This window comes from Bombina bombina, chromosome 4 (assembly GCF_027579735.1).
Source record: "Bombina bombina isolate aBomBom1 chromosome 4, aBomBom1.pri, whole genome shotgun sequence".
NCBI lineage: Eukaryota > Metazoa > Chordata > Amphibia > Anura > Bombinatoridae > Bombina > Bombina bombina.
Window position 1 is genome coordinate 387802526 of NC_069502.1, and position 26233 is coordinate 387828758.

General features: G+C 40.5%; 1 protein-coding gene across 1 annotated transcript in view; it reads left to right on the forward strand.

Moving 5' to 3' along the window:
- PIK3CA (phosphatidylinositol-4,5-bisphosphate 3-kinase catalytic subunit alpha) overlaps positions 1 to 26233 on the forward strand; it is a 369462-nt gene that overhangs the window by 338489 nt on the left and 4740 nt on the right. Inside the window, exons 20-22 of the mRNA XM_053710159.1 lie at positions 10963 to 11084; positions 11789 to 11867; positions 12161 to 12331. Of these exons, the coding sequence (XP_053566134.1) occupies positions 10963 to 11084; positions 11789 to 11867; positions 12161 to 12331 (372 nt within the window). The remainder of the gene's footprint in view (positions 1 to 10962; positions 11085 to 11788; positions 11868 to 12160; positions 12332 to 26233) is intronic.

Sequence of the window (26233 nt, forward strand, 5' to 3'; positions counted from 1 at the left end):
CATAATACTCATAGCATTGTTAATCTTCTTCAACATGCTAATAACTTTATTTGTGATGCCATCTTTGATATCATTAGGGTTGATGTCAGGTATATGTCTTTAGCTATTTTAGCTAGAAGAGCTTTATGGCTTAAAACTTGGAATGCTGATATGTCTTCTAAGTCAACTTTGCTTTCCCTTTCTTTCCAGGGTAATAAATTGTTTGGTTCACAGTTGGATTCTATTATTTCAACTGTTACTGGGGGGAAAGGAACTTTTTTACCCCAGGATAAAAAAATCTAAAAGTAAATTTAGGTCTGCTAATCGTTTTCGTTCCTTTCGTCACAATAAGGAACAAAAACCTTATCCTTCCCCTACAGGAGCGGTATCAGTTTGGAAACCATCTCCAGTCTGGAATAAATCCAAGCCTTTTAGAAAGCCAAAGTCAGCTCCCAAGTCCACATGAAGGTGCGGCCCTCATTCCAGCCCAGCTGGTAGGGGGCAGATTACGATTTTTCAAAGAAATTTGGATCAATTTGATTCACAATCTTTGGATTCAGAATATTGTTTCACAAGGGTACAGAATAGGCTTCACGATAAGGCCTCCTGCAAGAAGATTTTTTCTTTCCCGTGTCCCAGTAAATCCAGTGAAGGCTCAAGCATTTCTGAAATGTGTTTCAGATCTAGAGTTGGCTGGAGTAATTGTGCCAGTTCCAGTTTTGGAACAGGGGCTGGGGTTTTACTCAAATCTCTTCATTGTACCAAAGAAGGAGAATTCCTTCAGACCAGTTCTGGATTTAAAAATATTGAATCGTTATGTAAGGATACCAACATTCAAAATGGTAACTATAAGGACTATTCTGCCTTTTGTTCAGCAAGGGCATTATATGTCCACAATAGATTTACAAGATGCATATCTGCATATTCCGATTCATCCAGATCACTATCAGTTTCTGAGATTCTCTTTTCTAGACAAGCATTACCAGTTTGTGGCTCTGCCGTTTGGCCTAGCAACAGCTCCAAGGATTTTTACAAAGGTTCTCTGTGCCCTTCTATCTGTAATCAGAGAACAGGGTATTGTGGTATTTCCTTATTTGGACGATATCTTGGTAATTGCTAAGTCTTCACATTTAGCAGAATCTCATACGAATCGACTTGTATCGTTTCTTCGAGAACATGGTTGGAGGATCAATTTACCAAAGAGTTCGTTGATTCCTCAGACAAGGGTAACCTTTTTAGGTTTCCAGATAGATTCAGTGTCCATGATTCTGTCGCTGACGGACAAGAGACGTCTGAAATTGGTTTCAGCTTGTCGAAACCTTCAGTCTCAATCATTCCCTTCGGTAGCCTTATGCATGGAAATTCTAGGTCTTATGACTGCTGCATCGGACGCGATCCCCTTTGCTTGTTTTCACATGCGACCTCTTCAGCTCTGTATGCTGTCTGGAAGGCTTACATTTCTTGGTGTTCTTCTCATCATTTTTCTTGGCATTCTTTTAGAATTCCTAGAATTTTACAGTTTCTTCAGGATAGTTTGGATAAGGTTTGTCTGCAAGTTCCTTGAAAGGACAAATCTCTGCTCTTTCTGTTCTTTTTCACAGAAAGATTGCTAATCTTCCTGATATTCATTGTTTTGTACAGGCTTTGGTTCGTATAAAACCTGTCATTAAGTCAATTTCTCCTCCTTGGAGTTTGAATTTGGTTCTGGGGGCTCTTCAAGCTCCTCCGTTTGAACCTATGCATTCGCTGGATATTAAATTACTTTCTTGGAAAGTTTTGTTTCTTTTGGCCATCTCTTCTGCTAGAAGAGTTTCTGAATTATCTGCTCTTTCTTGTGAGTCTCCTTTTCTGATTTTTCATCAGGATAAGGCAGTGTTGCGAACTTCATTTAAATTTTTACCTAAGGTTGTGAATTCTAACAACATTAATAGAGAAATTGTGGTTCCTTCATTGTGTCCTAATCCTAAGAACTCTAAGGAAAGATTGTTGCATTCTTTGGATGTAGTTAGAGCTTTGAAATATTATGTTGAAGCTACTAAAGATTTCCGAAAGACTTCTAGTCTATTTGTTATCTTTTCTGGTTCTAGGAAAGGTCAGAAGGCTTCTGCCATTTCTTTGGCATCTTGGTTAAAATCTTTGATTCATCATGCTTATGTTGAGTCGGGTAGAACTCCGCCTCAAAGGATTACAGCTCATTCGACTAGGTCAGTCTCTACTTCCTGGTCATTTAGGAATGAAGCTTCGGTTGATCAGATTTGCAAAGCAGCAACTTGGTCTTCTTTGCATACTTTTACTAAATTCTACCATTTTGATGTGTTTTCTTCTTCTGAAGCAGTCTTTGGTAGAAAAGTACTTCAGGCAGCTGTCTGTTTGATTCTTCTGCTTCTAATTTCAGTTTTTTTCATTATATGATTTAAACTTTGTTTTGGGGTGTGGATTATTTTTCAGCGGGATTGGCTGTCTTTATTTTATCCCTCCCTCTCTAGTGACTCTTGCGTGGAAGATCCACATCTTGGGTAGTCATTATCCCATACGTCACTAGCTCATGGACTCTTGCTAATTACATGAAAGAAAACATAATTTATGTAAGAACTTACCTGATAAATTCATTTCTTTCATATTAGCAAGAGTCCATGAGGCCCACCCTTTGAGGTGGTTATGATTTTTTTGTATAAAGCACAATTATTCCAATTCCTTATTTTTTTATGCTTTTGCACTTTTTTTCTTATCACCCCACTTCTTGGCTATTCGTTAAACTGATTTGTGGGTGTGGTGAGGGGTGTATTTATAGGCATTTTGAGGTTTGAGAAACTTTGCCCCTCCTGGTAGGAATGTATATCCCATACGTCACTAGCTCATGGACTCTTGCTAATATGAAAGAAATGAATTTATCAGGTAAGTTCTTACATAAATATGTTTTTTCTCATCTTGGTGACCTAGAACATGGAAGTCTCTATGTTTTGTTATTTATTTTTGTTATGTATTGTAGTACAAATTGTTATTTATGCAATTCTGTGCTGCTTACTTAGCTAGATCTTTCTCATGTAGCGATAGATTGTTGCACCCTGAACCCAATGTCTCTCAGGTTGATGCTGTTCAGGCAATGCCACAGCTTTCTCCTTAAACGTCTCAAGCCTCCATGGCGTCACATGCAGTGCTCTTCGGTTCCTTCAGTCTCCTTGAGGAGTTTATTTGCCTGCAGAGTTTGTTGCTCAGCTATCTTCTGCGGTATCTGTGGCATTATCTGCCTTTCCTTGGTTACAGGGAAATCGCAAGGAACATAATTGATTCAGATAGTAAGGTTTCTGTTCAATCTCCTGCTACTCAGGTCTCCTTCAGATGTATGCCTTATTACCTTGGTACACTCCTTCCAAGAGTTCAGCTCCACATGAATCAGCAGGTAGCGACCACTGCTAACCTTGTGTCTCTATATACCAACTTGGCAAATTCGTAAAAACCGTCTAACACCGCGTTTAGTTTGTCTCTGTATACGATCTTGGCAAATTCGTAAAAAACTTATAAAATTCTCCTTTTAAAGTGCAGAGTTTGTAGTCAGAGGTAGATCATCCTGTCTACGCGTTTCGATTGGCCTTGGCAAACTTTCAAGACGCTGGATGTGATGACAACAATTGTTTTATCTCTTGTAAGTGCAATAGATTGTGTGCACTAATAACTACTTACTAGTGATAATTTTTCTCGTTCCAGACCGTGCTAGGAGATTTTTCACAGGAATGGGAAAAGTCAGAGATTACTTTTTCCCTGTCTCCTGTCTTTAAAATGCTGTTTCCTGTCGCTGACTCCATTAAATATCATGGCACACGGTGCCTAAAGTAGTAGGGGTTTCTTCTACTCTGGCTAAGAGTACTGTGATCTTTAGAGAGGATCCATGGTTCAGGATCCGTGGTCTATGCCGGAGGCTTACATGGAACAAGTGCGGCAGCGACGCCTCGTCTGATTTCCTTTTGGTAGGGACTCCTTTGAAGGAGATACAGAACAGAATTAAGGCTCTTAAACTAGCTAATCCTTTTAATTCTGATGCTACCATGCCAGTCCTAAGCCGGAGCAAGTGGCTTCGCTGTGTTAGCTCGCGGGGCGTTGTCTTTATTCTTGGTTAGTGTACTTTTCTCTGAGTCCAAGCTTTTGACGCTTTTTTACAAGGGTAAGACCTTGTTTGGTCCTGATCTGACAGGAATATTTCTGAAGAAAAGGGTATTTTCTACCTCAAGACACGATGAATAATGGGGGACTGAATCTCTCTGTTTGTCTTCAAACATGGATACGGGATGACGGATAAGCCTCGGTCATAGTATCCCAGGGTTACTAAATAAGACTCATACCTTTCCTCCCAGAGGCAGGTTCTTCCTCTCAAATTTATCTGCAGGCCAGATAACAGTGAGACATTTTTGAAGTGAGTGTTGGGAGTGATAGTTCATGTTAGGAACAGGGTCTGGGAGTCTCTTCATTCCTTTTCCCTGTTACCAAAAAAAAAGTGCATTTTTTTTTGTCTATTCTAGACCTAAAGTGTTTCAACACCTTTTCTCAGAGTACCATCCTTCTAATGGAAACCATTGGTTCCATTCTTTCTTTGGTCCAAGAGGGTCAGTTTGAGATGACCATAGACCTTGAGAACTCGTATCATTAGTTCCTGAGATTAGCTTTTCTGTTATACACTTTCAGTTTGTGACTCTTCCCTTTAGCCTTGCCACGGCTTCCGGAGGGGGCTATTTTGGCAGTGATCAGTTGGGGAATTTCTGTGGCGCCCTTCCTGGACATATTGGTTCAGGTGCCATTTTTTTTCAACAAGCAAATTCTCATTCAGAGATCTTGTTTTCTCCAACATAGGTGTGTCCGGTCCACGGCGTCATCCTTACTTGTGGGATATTCTCTTCCCCAACAGGAAATGGCAAAGAGCCCAGCAAAGCTGGTCACATGATCCCTCCTAGGCTCCGCCTACCCCAGTCATTCTCTTTGCCGTTGTACAGGCAACATCTCCACGGAGATGGCTTAGAGTTTTTTAGTGTTTAACTGTAGTTTTTCATTATTCAATCAAGAAACCTGCCACTGCTACCAAGACAGCATGAAATATCGGCCCCCGATCCGGGACCGGATCTGGTGGGGGGCAGACTCTCTCTCTTCGCTCAGGCTTGGGCAAGAGATGTTCTGGATCCTTGGGCGCTAGAAATAGTCTCCCAGGGTTATCTTCTGGAATTCAAGGGACTTCCCCCAAGGGGGAGGTTCCACAGGTCTCAGTTGTCTTCAGACCACATAAACAGGCGTTCTTACATTGTGTAGAAGACCTGTTAAAAATGGGAGTGATTCATCCTGTTCCATTGAGAGAACAAGGGATGGGATTCTACTCCAATCTGTTCATAGTTCCCAAAAAAGAGGGAACGTTCAGACCAATCCTAGATCTCAAGATCTTAAACAAATTTCTCAAGGTCCCATCGTTCAAGATGGAAACCATTCGAACTATCCTTCCTTCCATCCAGGAAGGTCAATTCATGACCACGGTGGATTTAAAGGATGCGTATCTACATATTCCTATCCACAAGGAACATCATCGGTTCCTAAGGTTTGCATTCCTGGACAAACATTACCAGTTCGTGGCGCTTCCTTTCGGATTAGCCACTGCTCCAAGGATTTTCACAAAGGTACTAGGGTCCCTTCTAGCTGTGCTAAGACCAAGGGGCATTGCAGTAGTACCTTACCTGGACGACATTCTGATTCAAGCGTCGTCCCTCCCTCGAGCAAAGGCTCACACGGACATCGTCCTGGCCTTTCTCAGATCGCACGGCTGGAAAGTGAACGTGGAAAAGAGTTCTCTATCCCCGTCAACAAGGGTTCCCTTCTTGGGAACAATTATAGACTCCTCAGAAATGAGGATTTTTCTAACAGAGGCCAGAAAGACAAAACTTCTGGACTCTTGTCGAATACTCCATTCCGTTCCTCTTCCTTCCGTAGCTCAGTGCATGGAAGTGATCGGGTTGATGGTAGCGGCAATGGACATAGTTCCTTTTGCGCGCATTCATCTAAGACCATTACAACTGTGCATGCTCAGTCAGTGGAATGGGGACTATACAGACTTGTCTCCAAAGATACAAGTAAATCAGAGGACCAGAGACTCACTCCGTTGGTGGCTGTCCCTGGACAACCTGTCACGAGGGATGACATTCCGCAGACCAGAGTGGGTCATTGTCACGACCGACGCCAGTCTGATGGGCTGGGGCGCGGTCTGGGGATCCCTGAAAGCTCAGGGTCTTTGGTCTCGGGAAGAATCTCTTCTACCGATAAATATTCTGGAACTGAGAGCGATATTCAATGCTCTCAAGGCTTGGCCTCAGCTAGCGAGGACCAAGTTCATACGGTTTCAATCAGACAACATGACGACTGTTGCGTACATCAACCATCAGGGGGGAACAAGGAGTTCCCTAGCGATGGAAGAAGTGACCAAGATTATTCTATGGGCGGAGTCTCACTCCTGCCACCTGTCTGCTATCCACATCCCGGGAGTGGAAAATTGGGAAGCGGATTTTCTGAGTCGTCAGACATTGCATCCGGGGGAGTGGGAACTCCATCCGGAAATCTTTGCCCAAGTCACTCAACTATGGGGCATTCCAGACATGGATCTGATGGCCTCTCGTCAGAACTTCAAAGTTCCTTGCTACGGGTCCAGATCCAGGGATCCCAAGGCGGCTCTAGTGGATGCACTAGTAGCACCTTGGACCTTCAAACTAGCTTATGTGTTCCCGCCGTTTCCTCTCATCCCCAGGCTGGTAGCCAGGATCAATCAGGAGAGGGCGTCGGTGATCTTGATAGCTCCTGTGTGGCCACGCAGGACTTGGTATGCAGATCTGGTGAATATGTCATCGGCTCCACCTTGGAAGCTACCTTTGAGACGAGACCTTCTTGTTCAGGGTCCGTTCGAACATCCGAATCTGGTTTCACTCCAGCTGACTGCTTGGAGATTGAACGCTTGATTTTATCGAAGCGAGGTTTCTCAGATTCTGTTATCGATACTCTTGTTCAGGCCAGAAAGCCTGTAACTAGAAAGATTTACCACAAAATTTGGAAAAAATATATCTGTTGGTGTGAATCTAAAGGATTCCCTTGGGACAAGGTTAAGATTCCTAGGATTCTATCCTTCCTTCAAGAAGGATTGGAAAAAGGATTATCGGCAAGTTCCCTGAAGGGACAGATTTCTGCCTTGTCGGTGTTACTTCACAAAAAACTGGCAGCTGTGCCAGATGTTCAAGCCTTTGTTCAGGCTCTGGTTAGAATCAAGCCTGTTTACAAACCTTTGACTCCTCCTTGGAGTCTCAATTTAGTTCTTTCAGTTCTTCAGGGGGTTCCGTTTGAACCCTTACATTCCGTTGATATTAAGTTATTATCTTGGAAAGTTTTGTTTTTAGTTGCAATTTCTTCTGCTAGAAGAGTTTCAGAATTATCTGCTCTGCAGTGTTCTCCTCCTTATCTGGTGTTCCATGCAGATAAGGTGGTTTTACGTACTAAACCTGGTTTTCTTCCAAAAGTTGTTTCTAACAAAAACGTTAACCAGGAGATTATCGTACCTTCTCTGTGTCCGAAACCAGTTTCAAAGAAGGAACGCTTGTTGCACAATTTGGATGTTGTTCGCGCTCTAAAATTCTATTTAGATGCTACAAAGGATTTTAGACAAACATCTTCCTTGTTTGTTGTTTATTCAGGTAAAAGGAGAGGTCAAAAAGCAACTTCTACCTCTCTCTCTTTTTGGATTAAAAGCATCATCAGATTGGCTTACGAGACTGCCGGACGGCAGCCTCCCGAAAGAATCACAGCTCATTCCACTAGGGCTGTGGCTTCCACATGGGCCTTCAAGAACGAGGCTTCTGTTGATCAGATATGTAGGGCAGCGACTTGGTCTTCACTGCACACTTTTACCAAATTTTACAAGTTTGATACTTTTGCTTCTTCTGAGGCTATTTTTGGGAGAAAGGTTTTGCAAGCCGTGGTGCCTTCCAATTAGGTGACCTGATTTGCTCCCTCCCTTCATCCGTGTCCTAAAGCTTTGGTATTGGTTCCCACAAGTAAGGATGACGCCGTGGACCGGACACACCTATGTTGGAGAAAACAGAATTTATGTTTACCTGATAAATTTCTTTCTCCAACGGTGTGTCGGGTCCACGGCCCGCCCTGGTTTTTTAATCAGGTCTGATAATTTATTTTCTTTAACTACAGTCACCACGGTACCATATGGTTTCTCCTATGCTATTATTCCTCCTTAACGTCGGTCGAATGACTGGGGTAGGCGGAGCCTAGGAGGGATCATGTGACCAGCTTTGCTGGGCTCTTTGCCATTTCCTGTTGGGGAAGAGAATATCCCACAAGTAAGGATGACGCCGTGGACCGGACACACCGTTGGAGAAAGAAATTTATCAGGTAAACATAAATTCTGTTTTTTCTTCTTTCCTATGGATGGGAAGTAAGTCTGAAAATGAGTTCCCTTGCTCCAGCTACAGGGGTAGTTTTCTTAGGGACCATATTAGTTTCCCTATTTCTGAAGTTCTCTGTCAGAGGTCCAAAAATTTAGTTTTTTTCCTCTTGCCCCTTTATGCAGTCTTCTGTTCAGTCTTTAGTGGCTCTATGTATGGAGGTAATTGGTGTGATGTGTTTTTCATTGGACATCATCCTTTTGTTCGTTTCCATCTAAGAGTTATGCTGTTTTTGCATGCTCAGATAGTAGAACGAGGATCATGTGAATCGGTCTCGAAGAAAGATCTTGATCTGTCGATAGAGATTTTCTCCCATGGTGGTTTCATCAGGAGCATCTGTCTCAGGGCACATGTTTCCGGAGAAATTCCTGATTAATAGTGACCACGGATGCCAGCGTGTTACGCTGAGGACTATGGACTTGGGAGGAATCTGCTCTTCCATAACCATTTTGGAGTTAAGAGCGATCTTCAATGATCTCTTGGCTTGGCCTCAGTTGTCTTTAGCCCAGTTTATTAGGTTCTAGTTGGACATTTCATCTCAGTGGTTTACATCAACCACCTAGGAGGAACCTGGAGTTCCTTAGCCATGATGGCATGGACTGTTCAGTGGGTAGACGCTCGCAATTGCTGTCTATCCACTACTCACATTCATGGAGTGAATACTGGGAGTGGTCTACTGGAGCAGTCAGACATTTCTTCTGGGGAGTGGTCTCTTCCCAAGGTGTTCTCCAGGTTAAACCTCTAATGGGGGGGTGCTGGAGTTGGATCTGATGGCAATAGGCCAAGTTTCCAAGGTTCGATTTAGGTTGAGAGAGCAGCAGGTTGCTCTGATGGATTTTCAGACATACCTGTACCTCAGTTTGCTCTCCTTCCGCTAGTCTTTGCTTGTATCAAATAAGAGAGAGCATTGTTAATTTAATAGTTCCTGCATGAATGCAGGACTTGGTATGCAGACCTAGTGGATATGTGATCTCTTTCACCTTGGAGGTTATTCCCAGGGACGGACCTTCTAATTCAGGGTCCATTCCTTCTTTAATATTTCGTTCTCTGAAACTTTATGCTTGGAGATTGAACACTTAGTTCTGTCTGAGCGTGGGTTTTCTGACTCTGTCATTGAGACCATGTTTAAGGCTCGCTAGCCTGTTACTGTTAGCTTTTACCATAGGGTATAGTGTTACTACTTTTATTGGGATTCCAAGCGCTACTTGAAAGTAGGGTCAGGATTCTTAGACTTTTTGTCCTTTCTACGGGTGGGTCTGGAGAATGATTTGTCAGTCGGTTCTCTGAATGGTCAGATTTCTGCATTTTCCTTTTTGTTACACAAGTGTCTAGCGGATGTGTCAGTTGTGTAATCTTTTTGTCAGGCTCTAGTTCGTTTTCAGGCCTGTGTTTAATTTTTTTGCTCCTTTTGGAGTCTTAACCTTGTTCTTAATTTTTGCGGCAGGCTCATTTTTAGCCCTTGCATTCCATAGATATTAGGCTATTATCTTGGAAGGTTTTGTTTCCTATTGCTATATCTTATGCTCAGAGAGTCTCGGAACTCTCGGTTTTGCAGTGGATTCGCATTTCATTCTGATAAGGCGGTTCTAGTTCTAAAATGTTTTTTTTTTTTTTCTTCCTTAAGTAGGTATATAATCATTAGATTATTGTTCCTTTTCTCATAAGGAATATTTGTTGCACAACCTGAATGTTGTGCTTGCTCTGCTATTCTTCCTTCAGGCGACTAAGGTTTTTCGCCAGTCCTCTGCTCTATTTGTTTGTTTTTCAAGTAAACGTACGGGTCAGAAAGCTATTGCTATTTCTCGTTCTTTTTGGTTGAGAAGTATAATTTATTTTGCTTGAGACTGCTGGTTAGCAGTCTTCTGGAGAATTACTGCTCTTTCCACAAATGTTGTTTCCTCCTCTTGGGTTTTCTTTAAGGAAGCTCCTGTGGACCAGATTTGCAAGGCTGCAACTTGGTCTTCTCTGCATGCTTAGTCTACATTTTAAAAAAATTATATTTTGGTCTTGGCTGAGGCTTCTTTTAGGAGTAAGGTTTTTCAAGCGGTGGTGCCTTCTGTTTAGGTCTACCTGTCTTTTTCTCTCTCCCTAGTCTTCTGTGTCCTCTAGCTTGGGTATTGGTTCCCAACAGTAATTGAGGACGTTGTGGACTCACCGTATCTTAGGAAAGAAAATTAAATGTATGCTTACCTGATAAATTTATTTCCGGATATGGTGAGTCCACGACCCCACCCTTTTTATAAGACAGTTATTTTTGACTAAACGTCTGGCACCTTTACAACTTTGTATTATTCCTTTTTCCATTTCCATTCTGTCGAATGACTGGGGTTTGTGGGAAGGGAAGTGATACTTAACAGCTATTCTGTGGTGCTCTTTGCCTCCTCCTGCTGGCTAGGAGTGATATTACCAACAGTAATTGAGGACGTTGTGGACTCGCCATATACGGAAATAAATAAATATATTTATCAGGTAAGCATAAATTTCGTTTTTGGTAACTCAGCACATTTTTTTTTAGACTTGAAGAATGCAGAATAATGTCCTCTGCGAAAAGGCCGCTTTGGTTAAACTGGGAGAATCCAGATATTATGTCAGAGATGCTGTTCCTAAATAATGAGATCATCTTTAAAAATGGGGATGGTGAGATTAAAAAAACATTTTAAAATATATTACAGTTGTAATTAAATGTGTGTATTTCTGAAAAAATATGACTGCAATTGTTAGCTGCTATTTTACTTCACAAGCCATTGATATGTGTTATCTCTTTTGTCATTTTAAACTTAAAGGGATATTCCAACCAAAATTGGAAACCACCTTGGTGCATTTCGGTATTTAACAGGAGCATTTTTGTAATATACATGAATTAGCAAAAATGCTTCTAATAAAAGCTATAGCTGTTTCAAAAGTGTATTTAAGTATGCACCGTGCACCAGCATTTTAAACACAGCACTTGCTAATAGAGCCTAAGGTGTCTGTACCATCTGTTAATGACTCAATCTGATAATTGATGACATGATGCAAGCCCCACTGATGATCTGAGCATCTGCAGTATTTAAAATGTGGGTGCAGTGATAATATCTAGCTATGCTTCACGTGCACTTGCAGAGGAAAATGTTAAGACTAAAACAGTGATAGCTTTTACTAGAGGCATTTTTGCTAATACATGTATATTGCTTATATGTTTCTATTCAAACATGTAATTCATCTATGTGCATTTACATTTTGACTGGAATGTCCCTTTAAAGAAAATATTTTGTTAATAGATTGTTTACGTTCAACTTATTAATAAAAAATACTAATTTAGCTACTAAAATAAATACTGGTATATTACTGGTATATTTTAGATTTACGGCAAGACATGTTAACACTTCAGATCATACGAATCATGGAAAACATTTGGCAGAATCAGGGTCTTGATCTTCGGTGAGTACTAATTCAAATATATGAAATCTTCTATTTTTATATTGTGTATCCATTGTTAGACACATCTTTTAACTGTTATCATATAGAATATGCAGAGAACTACCCAAAATGAATCCATATGTATAGTCTTTAAACTAGAAAAAAAACAGTATTTGTCAGCTGATGTACAAGTTTGCATAATGTCATTTATAATAGCTAATATTCATTGTTAATAATTGACTGTCTGTAATGAATATCTGCAAGCTTGCAAAATGATTTTACACAGTTTTAAATTAGGGGAACTGTAATTTCAGGATGCTGCCTTATGGTTGCCTTTCTATTGGAGACTGCGTAGGACTTATTGAGGTGGTGAGATGCTCCCATACCATTATGCAAATTCAATGCAAGGGAGGCTTGAAAGGAGCATTACAGTTCAACAGTCATACGTTACACCAGTGGCTCAAGGATAAAAACAAGGGGGAAACGTAAGTATTGTTTTTTAGACTTTTTCCCCAAAAAAACATTGTGACGCCAAATAAAAGGGTCAACCTATTTCAAGTAATCCAACATAGGTTGCTTGGCCAAATTTAATATTCCTATTTTTTTATTTTTTTTTGGAGTGATTACTTCTATGTATTGGTATTGCAAAACCACCAGTTTTTTATTTTTATTGTACTTAGTATAACCTTGGCACCCATCTTTGTGTCATTCTTGATCCTTAGACTTAGAACTTAAAGGGACATGAAACCCACATTTTTTTCTTTCATGTTCAGACAGAGCATACAATTTTAAACAACTTTTCAGTTTACTTCTATTATTTAATTCACTTCCTTCTCTTGTTATCCTTTGCTGAAAGGTTTATCAAGGCAAGCTCAGGAGCAGCAGAGAACCTAGGTTCTAGCTGTTGATTGGTGGCTGCATATATATACCGATTGTCATTGGCTCACCTATGTGTTGTTAGAAACAATTAGTGCATTGCTGCTCCTTCAACAAATGAAACCAAGAGAATGAAACAAATTAGATAATAGAAGTAAATTAGAATTTTCTTTAAAGTTGTATCCTCTATCTTAATCATGAAAGAAACATTTTAGGGTTTCATGTCCCTTTAAGTCCTAATGTAATGATGAAAATTGCTGAAATTTCCACTTTTAGGCTCAGTTTATAATGGGAATAGTGTGCATGCAGAACATTTCAGGTGTTTTTTTTATGGGGGCGAGAGTGCTATTGTTTAACATTGCACTTTCAGGTTGATTATTTCTGATCGAGGACCAGATATGATTCCTCTAATTACAGAGCTAGAGCTAGTAGAAATCTGGAGAAAAGACTACTTTATGCATTTTTAAAAATAACAAGATGTAATATAAGGACAACAAATAAAAATGAACTGTATTTTATACTAATTGGTTATAATTAACACACCACAATTTCAAGCTACATGTTTTGAAGCTGTGAAATTTCCTTACTCAGTTTCTCTGAAATGTTGTGGGAGCTTACAGTGACATTAGTCAACTCAGCAGGTGTCAATTTTCCGAGAACATTGTTCATGGGAACCCACACTTTGTCCACAATAGATATCTTGAATGATGTTCTTGGCTCAGGTTTTACAAAAACATCACAGTTTTCCTTGCTGATGTCCTCAATCAAGCCTAACCATCACTGGTCATCATAGAGACAAGCAACACAGTCATTATTCCTTAGGATCAGGGAAGGGGACAAATTTCTTCACTCCATGTTCTTCAAATTTTTGCAATGCAGTTGTAAATAAGCATCTGATAGTATTCTCTGATACTGCCTCAAAACTGTGACGTTTTCTCACACTTATCAAACCTGTCCTTCAGTTTCAGTTGATGAAACTCAGTTACTTCCTTGCTTTTGATACTCTTGTCCTCTGGCTTTTCTTGTTTTTAATATTGACTTTCAGATTAATTCTTAGTTTTACCAATTATTCTGAGGCATTGAATTCCTTGCTGATTTTGTTCTGGGACCATGAGCTTGGTAATGGACTGAGAATTTTAACATTATATTCTTTGTTTCCTACAGCACACTTTTTTTTTTTTTTTTAAGAGCCTCAATTTATCTGTCATGTTTTTCTGTTGCCAGAGTTTTGGCACTGTTACACTGCTGGAATCGTCTCCTCAAACGATTCTTACAGATTCCCTTGAAAGATTTAGAAATCCTTGCTACTGTGGCTCTCAAAGCACTTTGGCTTTTATCTGCACTTATTTTACAAATCTTGGATGCAGGGGATATTTCAAGAGCAGCACAACCTTCTCTTTCTGCTCTATACATGTTTCTTTTTCAATCACAAACATTTTTTTGAAGCAGGTGGCACACAGTTGACCTATCAGGGACAAGTTTTAGAGAATAGTTATTTCTTTCATGTAATTGGCAAGAGTCCATGAGCTAGTGACATATGGGATATACAATCCTACCAGGAGGGGCAAAGTTTCCCAAACCTCAAAATGCCTATAAATACACCCCTCACCACACCCACAATTCAGTTTTACAAACTTTGCCTCCTATGGAGGTGGTGAAGTAAGTTTGTGCTAAGATTTCTACGTTGATATGCACTTCTCAGCATTGTTGAAGCCCGATTCCTCTCAGAGTACAGTGAATGTCAGAGGGACGTGAAGGGAGTATCACCTTTTGAATACGATGATTTCCCTAACGGGGGTCTTTTTCATGGGTTCTCTGTTATCGGTCGTAGAGATTCATCTCCTACCTCCCTTTTCAGATCGACGATATACTCTCAAATTTACCATTACCTCTACTAAAGAACTGTTTTAGTACTGGTTTGGCTATCTGCTATTTGTGGATGGGTGTCTTTTGGTAAGTATGTTTTTATTACTTAAGACACTCTCAGCTATGGTTTGGCACTTTATGCAATTTATATAAAGTTCTAAATATATGTATTGTACTTATATTTGCCATGAGTCAGGTTCATGTATTTCCTTCTGCAGACTGTCAGTTTCATATTTGGGAATATAAACACTTTAAGAAAATTTGTTTCTTACCTGGGGTTTAGTCTTTTTCAATTTTGACTACTTTTGCATTTGCGGGTATTAGGCCCGCGGGTGCGTCAAATGTTAGACTTTATTGCGTCATTTTTGGCGCAAACTTTTTTGGCGCGGGAAATTACGTTTTTTGACGCAACTTCGTCATTTCCGGCGTCATACGTGCCGTCGAGACCTTTCACACGGCGGCGTCATTAGTGACGCAAGTGTGTAATTTCCGGTCATTTTTGGCGCCAAAAAAGTTTACGTTACGTTGGCGTCATACTTGGCGCCAATTTTTTCATTATTTCAATACCCCATGCATGTTTGCCTCCTGCTTTCTTCTGTCAAGAGGCCTATGCTTTTGCATTTTTTCCCATTCCTGAAACTGTCATTTAAGGAAATAGATAATTTTGCTTTATATGTTGTTTTTTCTTTTACATTGAGCAAGATGTCCCAATCCGATCCTGTCTCTGAAGTTTCTGCTGGAACATTGCTGCCTGACGTCGGTTCTACCAAAGCTAAGTGCATTTGTTGCAAAATTGTAGAAATTATTCCACCGAATGTCATTTGTAATAGTTGTCATGATAAACTTTTACATGCAGATAGTGTTTCTATCAGTAATAGTACATTGCCAGTTGCAGTTCCTTCAACTTCTAATGTGCATGATATACCTGTAAATTTCAAAGAATTTGTTTCTGAATCTATTATGAAGGCTTTGTCTGCATTTCCACCTTCTAATAAACGTAAAAGGTCTTTTAAAACTTCTCATTTAGCTGATGAAATTTCAAATGACCAACAACATAATAATTCGTCCTCTTCTGATGAGGATCTATCTGAAACAGAAGATCCTTCCTCAGATATTGACACTGACAAATCTACTTATTTATTTAAAATAGAGTATATGCGTTCTTTATTAAAAGAAGTGTTAATTACTTTGGATATTGAGGTAACCAGTCCTATTGACGTTCAGTCTAATAAACGTTTAAATGCTGTTTTTAAACCTCCTGTGGTTTCCCCAGGTGTTTTTCCCATTCCTGAGGCTATTTCTGATATGATTTCTAGGGAATGGAATAAGCCAGGTACTTCCTTTGTTCCTTCTTCAAGGTTTAAGAGATTGTATCCTTTACCAGCAAAATCTATAAGGTTTTGGGAAAAGATCCCCAAAGTTGATGGGGCTATTTCTACTCTTGCTAAACGTACCATTATTCCTATGGAAGATAGCACTTCCTTTAAGGATCCTTTAGATAGGAAGCTTGAATCTTATCTAAGGAAGGCCTATTTATATTCAGGTCATCTTCTCAGACCTGCTATTTCTTTGGGTGATGTTGCGGCCGCATCAACTTTCTGGTTGGAAAATTTAGCGCAACATGAATTGGATTCTGACATATCTAGCATTGTTCGCTTACTGCAACATGCTAATCATTTTATTTGTGATGCCATTTTTGATATTATCAAAATTGATGTTAGATCCATGTCTTTAGCTGTATTAGCTAGAAGAGCTTTGTGGCTTAAATCTTGGAATGCTGATATGACATCTAAATCTAGATTACTATCTCTTTCCAAGGTAATAATTTATTTGGTTCTCAGTTGGATTCTATTATTTCAACTATCACTGGAGGAAAAGGAGTTTTTTTTGCCTCAGGATAAAAAAACCTAAGGGTAAATCTAAGGCTTCTAACCGTTTTCGTTCCTTTCGTCAGAATAAGGAACAAAAACTCAATCCTCCTCCCAAGGAATCTGCTTCCAGTTGGAAGCCTTCCTCAAATTGGAATAAATCCAAGCCATTTAGGAAACCAAAGTCTGCCCCTAAATCCGCATGAAGGTGCGGCCCTCATTCCAGCTCAGCTGGTAGGGGGCAGATTAAGGTTTTTCAAGGATTTGTGGATAAAATCTGTCCAAAATCATTGGATTCAGAGCATTGTCTCTCAAGGGTATCGAATAGGATTCAAAGTAAGACCTCCTGTGAGAAGATTTTTTCTCTCACACATTCCTGTAAATCCAGTAAAAGCTCAGGCTTTTCTGAAGTGTGTTTCAGATCTGGAGTCTTCAGGGGTAATCATGCCAGTTCCTCTTCAGGAACAAGGTTTGGGGTTTTATTCAAACCTATTCATTGTACCAAAGAAAGAAAATTTGTTCAGACCAGTTCTGGATCTGAAAATTTTGAATCGTTATGTAAGAGTACCAACTTTCAAGATGGTGACTATAAGGACTATTCTGCCTTTTTGTTCAGCAAGGACATTATATGTTCACAATAGACTTGCAGGATGCATACCTTCATATTCCGATTCATCCAGAACACTATCAGTTTCTCAGATTCTCTTTTCTAGACAAGCATTACCAATTTGTTGCTCTTCCATTTGGCCTAGCAACAGCTCCAAGAATCTTTTCAAAGGTTCTGGGTGCCCTACTATCTGTAATCAGAGAACAGGGTATTGCGGTATTTCCTTATTTGGACGATATCTTGGTACTAGCTCAGTCTTTACATACTGCAGAATCTCACACGAATCAACTAGTGTTGTTTCTTCGGAAACATGGTTGGAGGATCAATTTACCAAAAAGTTTCTTGATTCCTCAGACAAGGGTCACCTTTTTAGGTTTCCAGATAGATTCAGTGTCCATGAGTCTGTCTCTAACACACAAGAGACGTTTAAAATTGGTTGCAGCCTGCCGGCGCCTTCAGTCTCAGTCATTCCCTTCAGTGGCTATGTGCATGGAAGTTTTAGGTCTCATGACTGCAGCATCGGACGCAATCCCCTTTGCTCGTTTTCACATGAGACCTCTACAGCTTTGTATGCTGAATCAATGGTGCAGGGATTATAAAAGATATCACAATTAATATCCTTGAATCCCAATGTACGACACTCTCTGACATGGTGGATAGATCACCATAGTTTGGTTCAAGGGGCTTCTTTTGTTCGCCCAACCTGGACTGTGATCACAACAGATGCGAGTCTTTCAGGTTGGGGAGCTGTTTGGGGGTCTCTGACAGCACAAGGGGTTTGGAAATCTCAAGAGGCGAGATTACCAATAAATATTTTAGAACTCCGTGCAATTCTCAGGGCTCTTCAGTTCTGGCCTCTACTAAAGAGAGAACCGTTCATTTGTTTTCAGACAGACAATATCACAACTGTGGCTTATGTCAATCATCAGGGTGGGACTCACAGTCCCCAAGCTATGAAAGAAGTATCTCGGATACTTGCTTGGGGCGTAATCCAGCTCCTGTCTAATCTCTGCGGTACATATCCCAGGTGTAGACAATTGGGAGGCGGATTATCTCAGCCGCCAGACTTTACATCCAGGGGAGTGGTCTCTCCATCCAGATGTGTTTTCTCAGATTGTTCAGATGTGGGGGCTTCCAGAGATAGATCTCATGGCCTCTCATCTAAACAAGAAACTTCCCAGATACCTGTCCAGGGATGTTCAGGCGGAAGCAGTGGATGCGCTGACACTTCCTTGGTGTTATCATCCTGCTTACATCTTCCCGCCTCTAGTTCTTCTTCCAAGAGTGATTTCCAAAATCATCATGGAACAGTCTTTTGTGTTGCTGGTGGCTCCAGCATGGCCACACAGGTTTTGGTATGCGGATCTGGTTCGGATGTCCAGTTGCCCGCCTTGGCCACTTCCATTACGGCCGGACCTACTATCTCAAGGTCCGTTTTTCCATCAGGATCTCAAATCATTAAATTTGAAGGTATGGAAATTGAACGCTTAGTTCTAAGTCATAGAGGTTTCTCTGATTCAGTGATTAATACTATGTTACAAGCTCGTAAATCTGTCTCTAGGAAGATTTATTATAGAGTTTGGAAGGCTTACATTTCATGGTGTTCTTCTCATAAATTCTCCTGGCATTCTTTTAGAATTCCTAGAATTTAGCAGTTTCTTCAGGATGGTCTGGATAAGGGTTTGTCTGCAAGTTCCTTGAAAGGACAAATCTCCGCTTTCTGTTTTATTTCACAGAAAAATTGCTATACTTCCTGATATACACTGTTTTGTACAGGCTTTAGTTCGTATTAAGCCTGTCATTAAGTCAATTTCTCCTCCTTGGAGTCTTAATTTGGTTCTGAGGGCTTTACAGGCTCCTCCATTTGAACCTATGCATTCTTTGGACATTAAACTACTTTCTTGGAAAGTGTTGTTCCTTTTGGCTATCTCTTCTGCTAGAAGAGTTTCTGAGCTATCTGCTCTTTCTTGTGAGTTTCCTTTTCTGATTTTTCATCAGGATAAGGCAGTTTTGCGGACTTCTTTTCAATTTTTACCTAAGGTTGTGAATTCTAACAACATTAGTAGAGAAATTGTTGTCCCTTCTTTATGTCCTAATCCTAAGAATTCTTTGGAGAGATCCTTACATTCTTTCGATGTGGTAAGAGCTTTGAAATATTATGTGGAAGCTACTAAAAATTTCAGGATTTGTTTTATTTTCTGGTCCTAGGAAAGGTCAGAAAGCTTCTGCTGTTTCCTTGGCTTCTTGGTTGAAACTTTTGATTCATCAAGCTTATTTGGAGTCGGGTCAAACCCCGCCTCAGAGAATTACAGCTCATTCTACTAGATCAGTCTCTACTTCATGGGCTTTTAAGAATGAAGCTTCAGTCGATCAGATTTGCAAAGCAGCCACCTGGTCCTCTTTGCATACATTTACTAAATTCTACCATTTTGATGTATTTGCTTCTTCGGAAGCAGTTTTTGGTAGAAAAGTTCTTCAGGCAGCTGTTTCAGTTTGATTCTTCTGCTTTTGATTTAAGTTTTTTTTCTTTTCAAAGTGAAAATAACTTACTTTTTGGGTTGTGGATTATTTTTTCAGCGTAATATAGCTGTTTTTATTTTATTCCCTCCCTCTCTAGTGACTCTTGAGTGGAAGACTCCACATCTTGGGTATTGATATCCCATATGTCACTAGCTCATGGACTCTTGCCAATTACATGAAAGAAAACATAATGTATGTAAGAAATTACCTGATAAATTCATTTCTTTCATATTGGCAAGAGTCCATGAGGCCCACCCTTTTTATGGTGGTTATGATTTTTTGTATAAAGCACAATTATTTCCAAATTTCCTTTGTTGATGCTTTCTACTCCTTTCTTTATCACCCCACTGCTTGGCTATTCGTTAAACTGAATTGTGGGTGTGGTGAGGGGGTGTATTTATAGGCATTTTGAGGTTTGGGAAACTTTGCCCCTCCTGGTAGGATTGTATATCCCATATGTCACTAGATCATGGACTCTTGCCAATATGAAAGAAATGAATTTATCAGGTAAGTTCTTACATAAATTATGTTTTTCCTTTGATATGTGCTCTAATCAAATTTGTCATAGTCCTTTTGTAATAGGTTTGTTGTGATATTCCAAGGGATTACAACATCTGTTACTAAATAGATGATATTTCAATATAAATTTGTTCTCATGGGGGCGGAGCCTGACTGAGTTCAGAGATGGCAGCATAATTTCTGAGCTCCGTGCAACAAAAATATAAAATCGGCATATTCTCTTTAATGATCTGCAAGGTTTAATACCAACTGGGATTACAGACCCGATAAAGCAGCAACAAGTTTGGGTACCTAAAAAAAGAACCTGAATAGGCACTACAGCTCGGCAGAGAACAGCTGCTACATTAAATCCAGCAAACACAGCTGTACAGGGTCACCTCTTTTCTACCCACAGCCCTCCGGCAAAAGTAAACGTCATCCAGACCGTAACAGGGCGACACATCCTAAGCGAGAGCTAACCGGTTGGATATCCACAGAAGGTAGGCCATGACCCTGCAGAACCCCACTAGGGGAGCATAACCTGAGGCCTAGCTATTCCGGCGCTGCTAAAACAGCCCATCTATCACTGCTCTTAACGGGCAAAAGTCAGGCACAAGCCAGAAGGCAGTATTATAGAGAGGCTGACATTTCCTTATTCTGATACTGGAGCGGGTCATTGAGTAGGCTGCGCTTGCACATTGAATATATCCGGACACAGAGTAAACAAAACCGAAGCGGCCTAATACAGGTGCGGCTACATATATGTCCCAATCAGATCCTGGTCTATTGAAAACTTAGCACGCCACACATAACACTCTCAAATTGAAGCAAAGAGGTGCTGGAGATTTTGAAAAACGAAGAATAACTGATACAAAGTGAAGGAAAAATAACAGGCCACAAGAACTAATAAAGCTCACCACTATTAAACCTCTGCACATAACATAAATCCTTTTTCTTTCTAATGACACGGTGAGTCCACGGATTATCTAATTATTATTGGGAATATCACTCCTGCCCAGCAGGAGGCGGCAAAGAGCACCACAGCAAAGCTGTTAAATATCACCTCCCTTCCCTCCAACCCCAGTCATTCTCTTTGCATACGTTAGAGCAAGGAAGTGGTAAAGTTTAGGTGTTAGAAAGAAGTTTCTTCAAGCAAGATTTTGTTCTTTTTCAGCAGTGCAAGATTGTTCTGCTTTGTCCTAGGGTGTAGCCGTAGTCCATATCAGTCTCTTCAGTAGAGCAGTGGTGGCTTTCAAGCAATGGGAACTTGTGGGGTACAATTCTCACTGCGCCTCCCATGTAGTTAATGCTGCCCTAATACTAAAAGCCTGAGTAAGATTACTCAGTCTTTATCTCTTTTTCCACAGGTCCATGTGATGAAGGTCTCTCAAACCTAGTGAGCTGCCTGGCAGATCTATGAGGTAAGTGCTGAGTTTATTTTTTCTGGGCTAAATGCAAGAAAAATTGGGCACTTTATTTCCATTAATAAATGGGACACAGGAATTTCTCCTATATGTCTTTGGGGAACATATACAGGAAAGGCAGTATTTGTTATGGCAGACACTGGGGCTGAGGAGTTTATATAAGGCTCATGTTTGGTGTGGTGTTGACTTCTCCCGGCGGCTTGACTTTGAGAAATATTTTGCCAACCGGGAGGTTAATTTTTTTTTTTAGGCGCCCATAATGGGCGGGGCTAGCTGAGACGGCAATTGCTTTGCGCACCTTTTTTCTCCTTCACTTCCTGATCGGAGGGCTGACTAGATCTGTTAGCAGAGTCAGACGCAGAGAAGCGCAAGATAAATGCTTATACAGCGTTGTTAGACCGGACAGCTTTTCACTATGCTTCAAGACGAGTTCCGGATTGCTTCTACTAAAGGGAAATTCTATTCGGTGTCAGCAGGGCAGGTAGGCACCTCAGCTAAGCTGAGGTGTAGAGGTTGTCCGGAGAGTTTCTGTATTTTTTATCTATTCCCTTGCTACAAAAAATTTAAAAAAAGTAACGTTTTTTTGTATTTTAATTTTTTCAAAGATTTAAGTGTATTTAGTGGTAATTTGTTCCATTGTTAAGATGGACCAAGAGGCCCTGCAAAATTTTACTTGTTCTTTGATACCAATGTGGAACCATCAATCCCTTTCTGTTCCTCATGTATTGAGAGAACTTTGAATTACAGGGATAGACTTTTTTCTGAGCCAACATTGTCAAAGGCGGATGCTGTCCAGGAGTCTAATGACAATGTTCAATATATGCCACAGCTTTCTCCTCAAGTGTCCCAAGTATTGCCTACACATGCAGTGTCCTGCGCTTCCTCTATAACTCCGCCTGGAGATACATTGCAAGACATCGCTAGCCTCATGTCCTCTGCGGTATCTGATGCGTTGTCTGCTTTTCCTATGCTGCAGGGAAAGCGCAAAAGGAAATGTAAAGAATCAGTGAGTAAGGTTTCTGACACAGTCGTGGCTATTGCGAATGTTCCCTCCCAGAAGTCTGAGGAGGAAGATACTTCGGTAGCATCTGAGGGTGAAATCTCAGACTCAGTGTAACTCCTTCTTCTGATGCTGAAGTTGTATTCTTCAGGTTTAAGCTGGAACACCTCCATTTGTTACTTAAGGAGGTTTTGGCTACCTTGGACGACTCAGACACTACGATCGTAGTCAATACTAAGAAGTCTAGCAAGCTAAACAAGTATTTTGATGTACCTTCCTTGGTGGAGGTTTTCCCTGTACCAGATCGGGCTACAGAGATTATTGCTAGGGAATGGGAGAGACTGGGTATCCTTTTTTCTCCATCCCCTATTTTAAAAAGATGTTTCCTATAGCAGACTCTATCAAGGAGTCTTGGCAGACGGTCCCCAAGGTGGAAGGGGCAAGAGAACCACTATTCCCATAGAGGAAAGTTGTTCCTTTAAAGATCCTATGGATAAGAAGTTAGAGGGGTTGCTCAAAAAGATGTATGTTCACCAGGGTTTACAATGGCAACCTGTGTTGTGTATTGCTACCGTCACTAGTTTGGCGGCATACTGGTTTGATGCGTTGTCTGATTCTATTCAGAAAGACACTCCCCTTGAAGAGATACAGGATAGGATCAAGGCCCTTAAGTTGGCCAATTATTTTATTACTGATGCTTCCCTACAAGTTATCAAGCTGGGAGCTAAAATTTCTGGGTTTGCCATACTGGCCCGCAGAGCATTATGGTTAAAATCCTGGTCTGCGGATGTGTCGTTTAAGTCTAAGCTTTTGGCAATTCCTTACAAGGGTAAGACCTTGTTTGGGCCAGGATTGGCGGAGATTATTTCCGACATTACTGGTGGAAAGGGCCATTTCCTCCCTCAGGATAAGAGGAATAAGCAGAAGGGACGTCAGAGTAATTTTCGTTCCTTTCAAATTTCAAGGGTAAACCTTCTCCCTCTACAAAGCAGGAACAGTCCAAGCCTTCCTGGAGGTCCAGCCAGTCTTGGAACAAGGGAAAGCAATCTAAGAAGCCCGCTACTGACTGTTCTATATAAGCGATGTTTAATTACTTTAAAAAAATGTAACTGCAAGTCAGTTCCTCCTCACCTCTGCGTGCCCTCACAGTGCATATCGGATCACAGTGGCTGCACTGCTTGCATTTTAACCCCCATCCTATGGCTAACATAGTTTGCTGCAATGTATTTCTGTGCAATACACTGCAGCTATTTTGGAAGCCATGGGGTTAACATCTGCTTTTTTTAAGTAGCTGTGGGGGAGGGCTGCTTAACCACCTCTCCATTATGACTCCTAGGATAAAGATACTCTCCCACAATGTTAGGGGGTTAAATACAGACACCACACGTAGAGTAGCTATGACACAATACACTGCACTCCACGCAAGTTTCTTATTTCTTCAAGAAACTCACTTCCTCAAAGCCCAAATCCCCAAATACTGGGCGAGTAAATGCACCTTACGCTATCAAACTACAGCCACTACCAAAAAAAGAGGAGAATCAGTTCTCATTCATTCCTCGATTAACTTCACCCACGAATATACAATCTCAGACTGGGAGGGGAGATATCTAATAGTTAAAGGCCAAATATCTGGCTCAGAATTTCACAGTTATTAACCCAATGGTCATAAGCCAAAATCATATTAGCAGGAGACTTCAATATTACTATGTCCCTAATCAAACCGAAACCTAATAACCCGCTATCCAATAGAAACCAACGCCATAATTGCAAGATTAAGTCAATTCAAGACTCTTTGGCACCCTACTCTTTGATAGAGACATGGTATACACTAAATGGAAAAACCAATGACACAACATTCTACTCTACTGCACATAAATCATACATAAGATTAGATTACATATATACTAGTCAGGTGCTCCAGCCAATGCTGGATTCATCCACCATCCATACATGTGTGTGGTCAGACCATTCTATAGTCTCATTACAAATAGTGGGATTCCAGGATCACCAAAGGTTGTAGGACATGGAAATATGACCCACCATACCTAAAAGACCCTCCAACACATAATAGGACCCTTCAATTACTGATAGAATACTGGCACATTAACACAGACACTACATCAAACCCAATACATGCATGGGCTTAACATAAAGCAGTATTAAGAGGACTTCTTATTCAAGAAAAGGCGCGCCAGGCTAGAATATATGAGTAGATTAACACACCTACACAAAGAAATAGAAATCTTAGAACGACATCACAAACTGACTCAACACCCCTTGACCTTACATGCTCTTCAAGTTAAGATAAACTCACTAGCTACATTTCTAAATACACAAGCCACTAGGGCTATTCAAAAATTAAAATCACAATATTATTTATATGCCAATAAGGCTGACATATATATGGCACACAAAATTAGGGAGAGATGTAAAGCTTCTTCTATATCTCTGATTGAAACTCATAAGGGAACTTTAACTTTGCATCCTCAAGAAATAGTGAATACTTTCGCAAACTATTATGGGACACTATATAACGGCAACAAAGTAAGCCATACATTAGACACAGAAAATCTCACTAAAGACTTTTTTGCAAATACCCCACTAAGCATCTTATTTGTAGAAGACAAATAATCTCTTAATGCCCCCATTACTACTGCAGAAGTCATAAAGGCTATCAATGACCTTAAACCGGGAAAGGCGGCGGGCCCTGATGGATTTCCAGGGGAATATAAATTATTTAGATCTACTTTAATCCCACATTTAACTAAGTTCAGTAATCATGTCATGAAAGGTCACACCATCCCCCCAGAACTACTCCAGGCAAAAATAGTGGTTATACCTAAATCGAGTAAAGATCCCAAGAGATGTCCCAATTATCGACCCATTTCACTTATTAATCAAGACTTAAAAATCTTCACCAAAATTCTGGCTAATCGTCTTAAATTGATATTGCCCTCACTGGTCCACCCAGACCAGGTGGGTTTTATGACAGAGAAGCACCCGATAATATTAGGCGCATTATCAACCTTATACACTATTTAAATGAGTCAAAAACGTCTTCTCTGCTTCTCTCGTTGGATGCAGAGAAGGCATTCGATAGAATTGATTGGAAACATATGTTTTCAACTCTAAAATACATGTGATTCGACGGATCCTTAAAGCTATATATTAGACTCCCAAAGCACAGGTAGCCTCTGCTGGCTATAAGTCTAAGGTTTTCCCAATACTAAATGGTACGAGGCAGGGCCTTTCGCCTCTGTTGTTTGCCCTGTGTATAGAACCACTAGCAGCCTACATTAGAATTCACCCAGAAACCTCAGGAGTTAAACTCCGACAACCAGAATACAAATTAGCGCTATTTGTGGATGATATCCTATTAACCTTAACTAAACTGCTTTTCTTTCATGTAAATGGTAAGAGTCCATGAGCTAGTGACGTACGGGATATACAATACTACCAGGAGGGGGCAAAGTTTCCCAAACCTCAGAATGCCTATAAATACACCTCCCACCACACTCACACCTTAGTTTTTACAAATTTATGGCGGTGGTGAAGTAAGTTTGTGCTTGATTTCTTCTATGATAAGCGCTTTTAAGCATTTTGAAGCACAATTCCTCTCGGAGTACAGTGTTTGTCAGAGGGATGTGAAGAGCGTATCGCCTGTTGATTTTTATGGTTTCACTCATGGGAAATCTTTTCAAGGGTTATCTGTTATCGGTCGTAGGGAT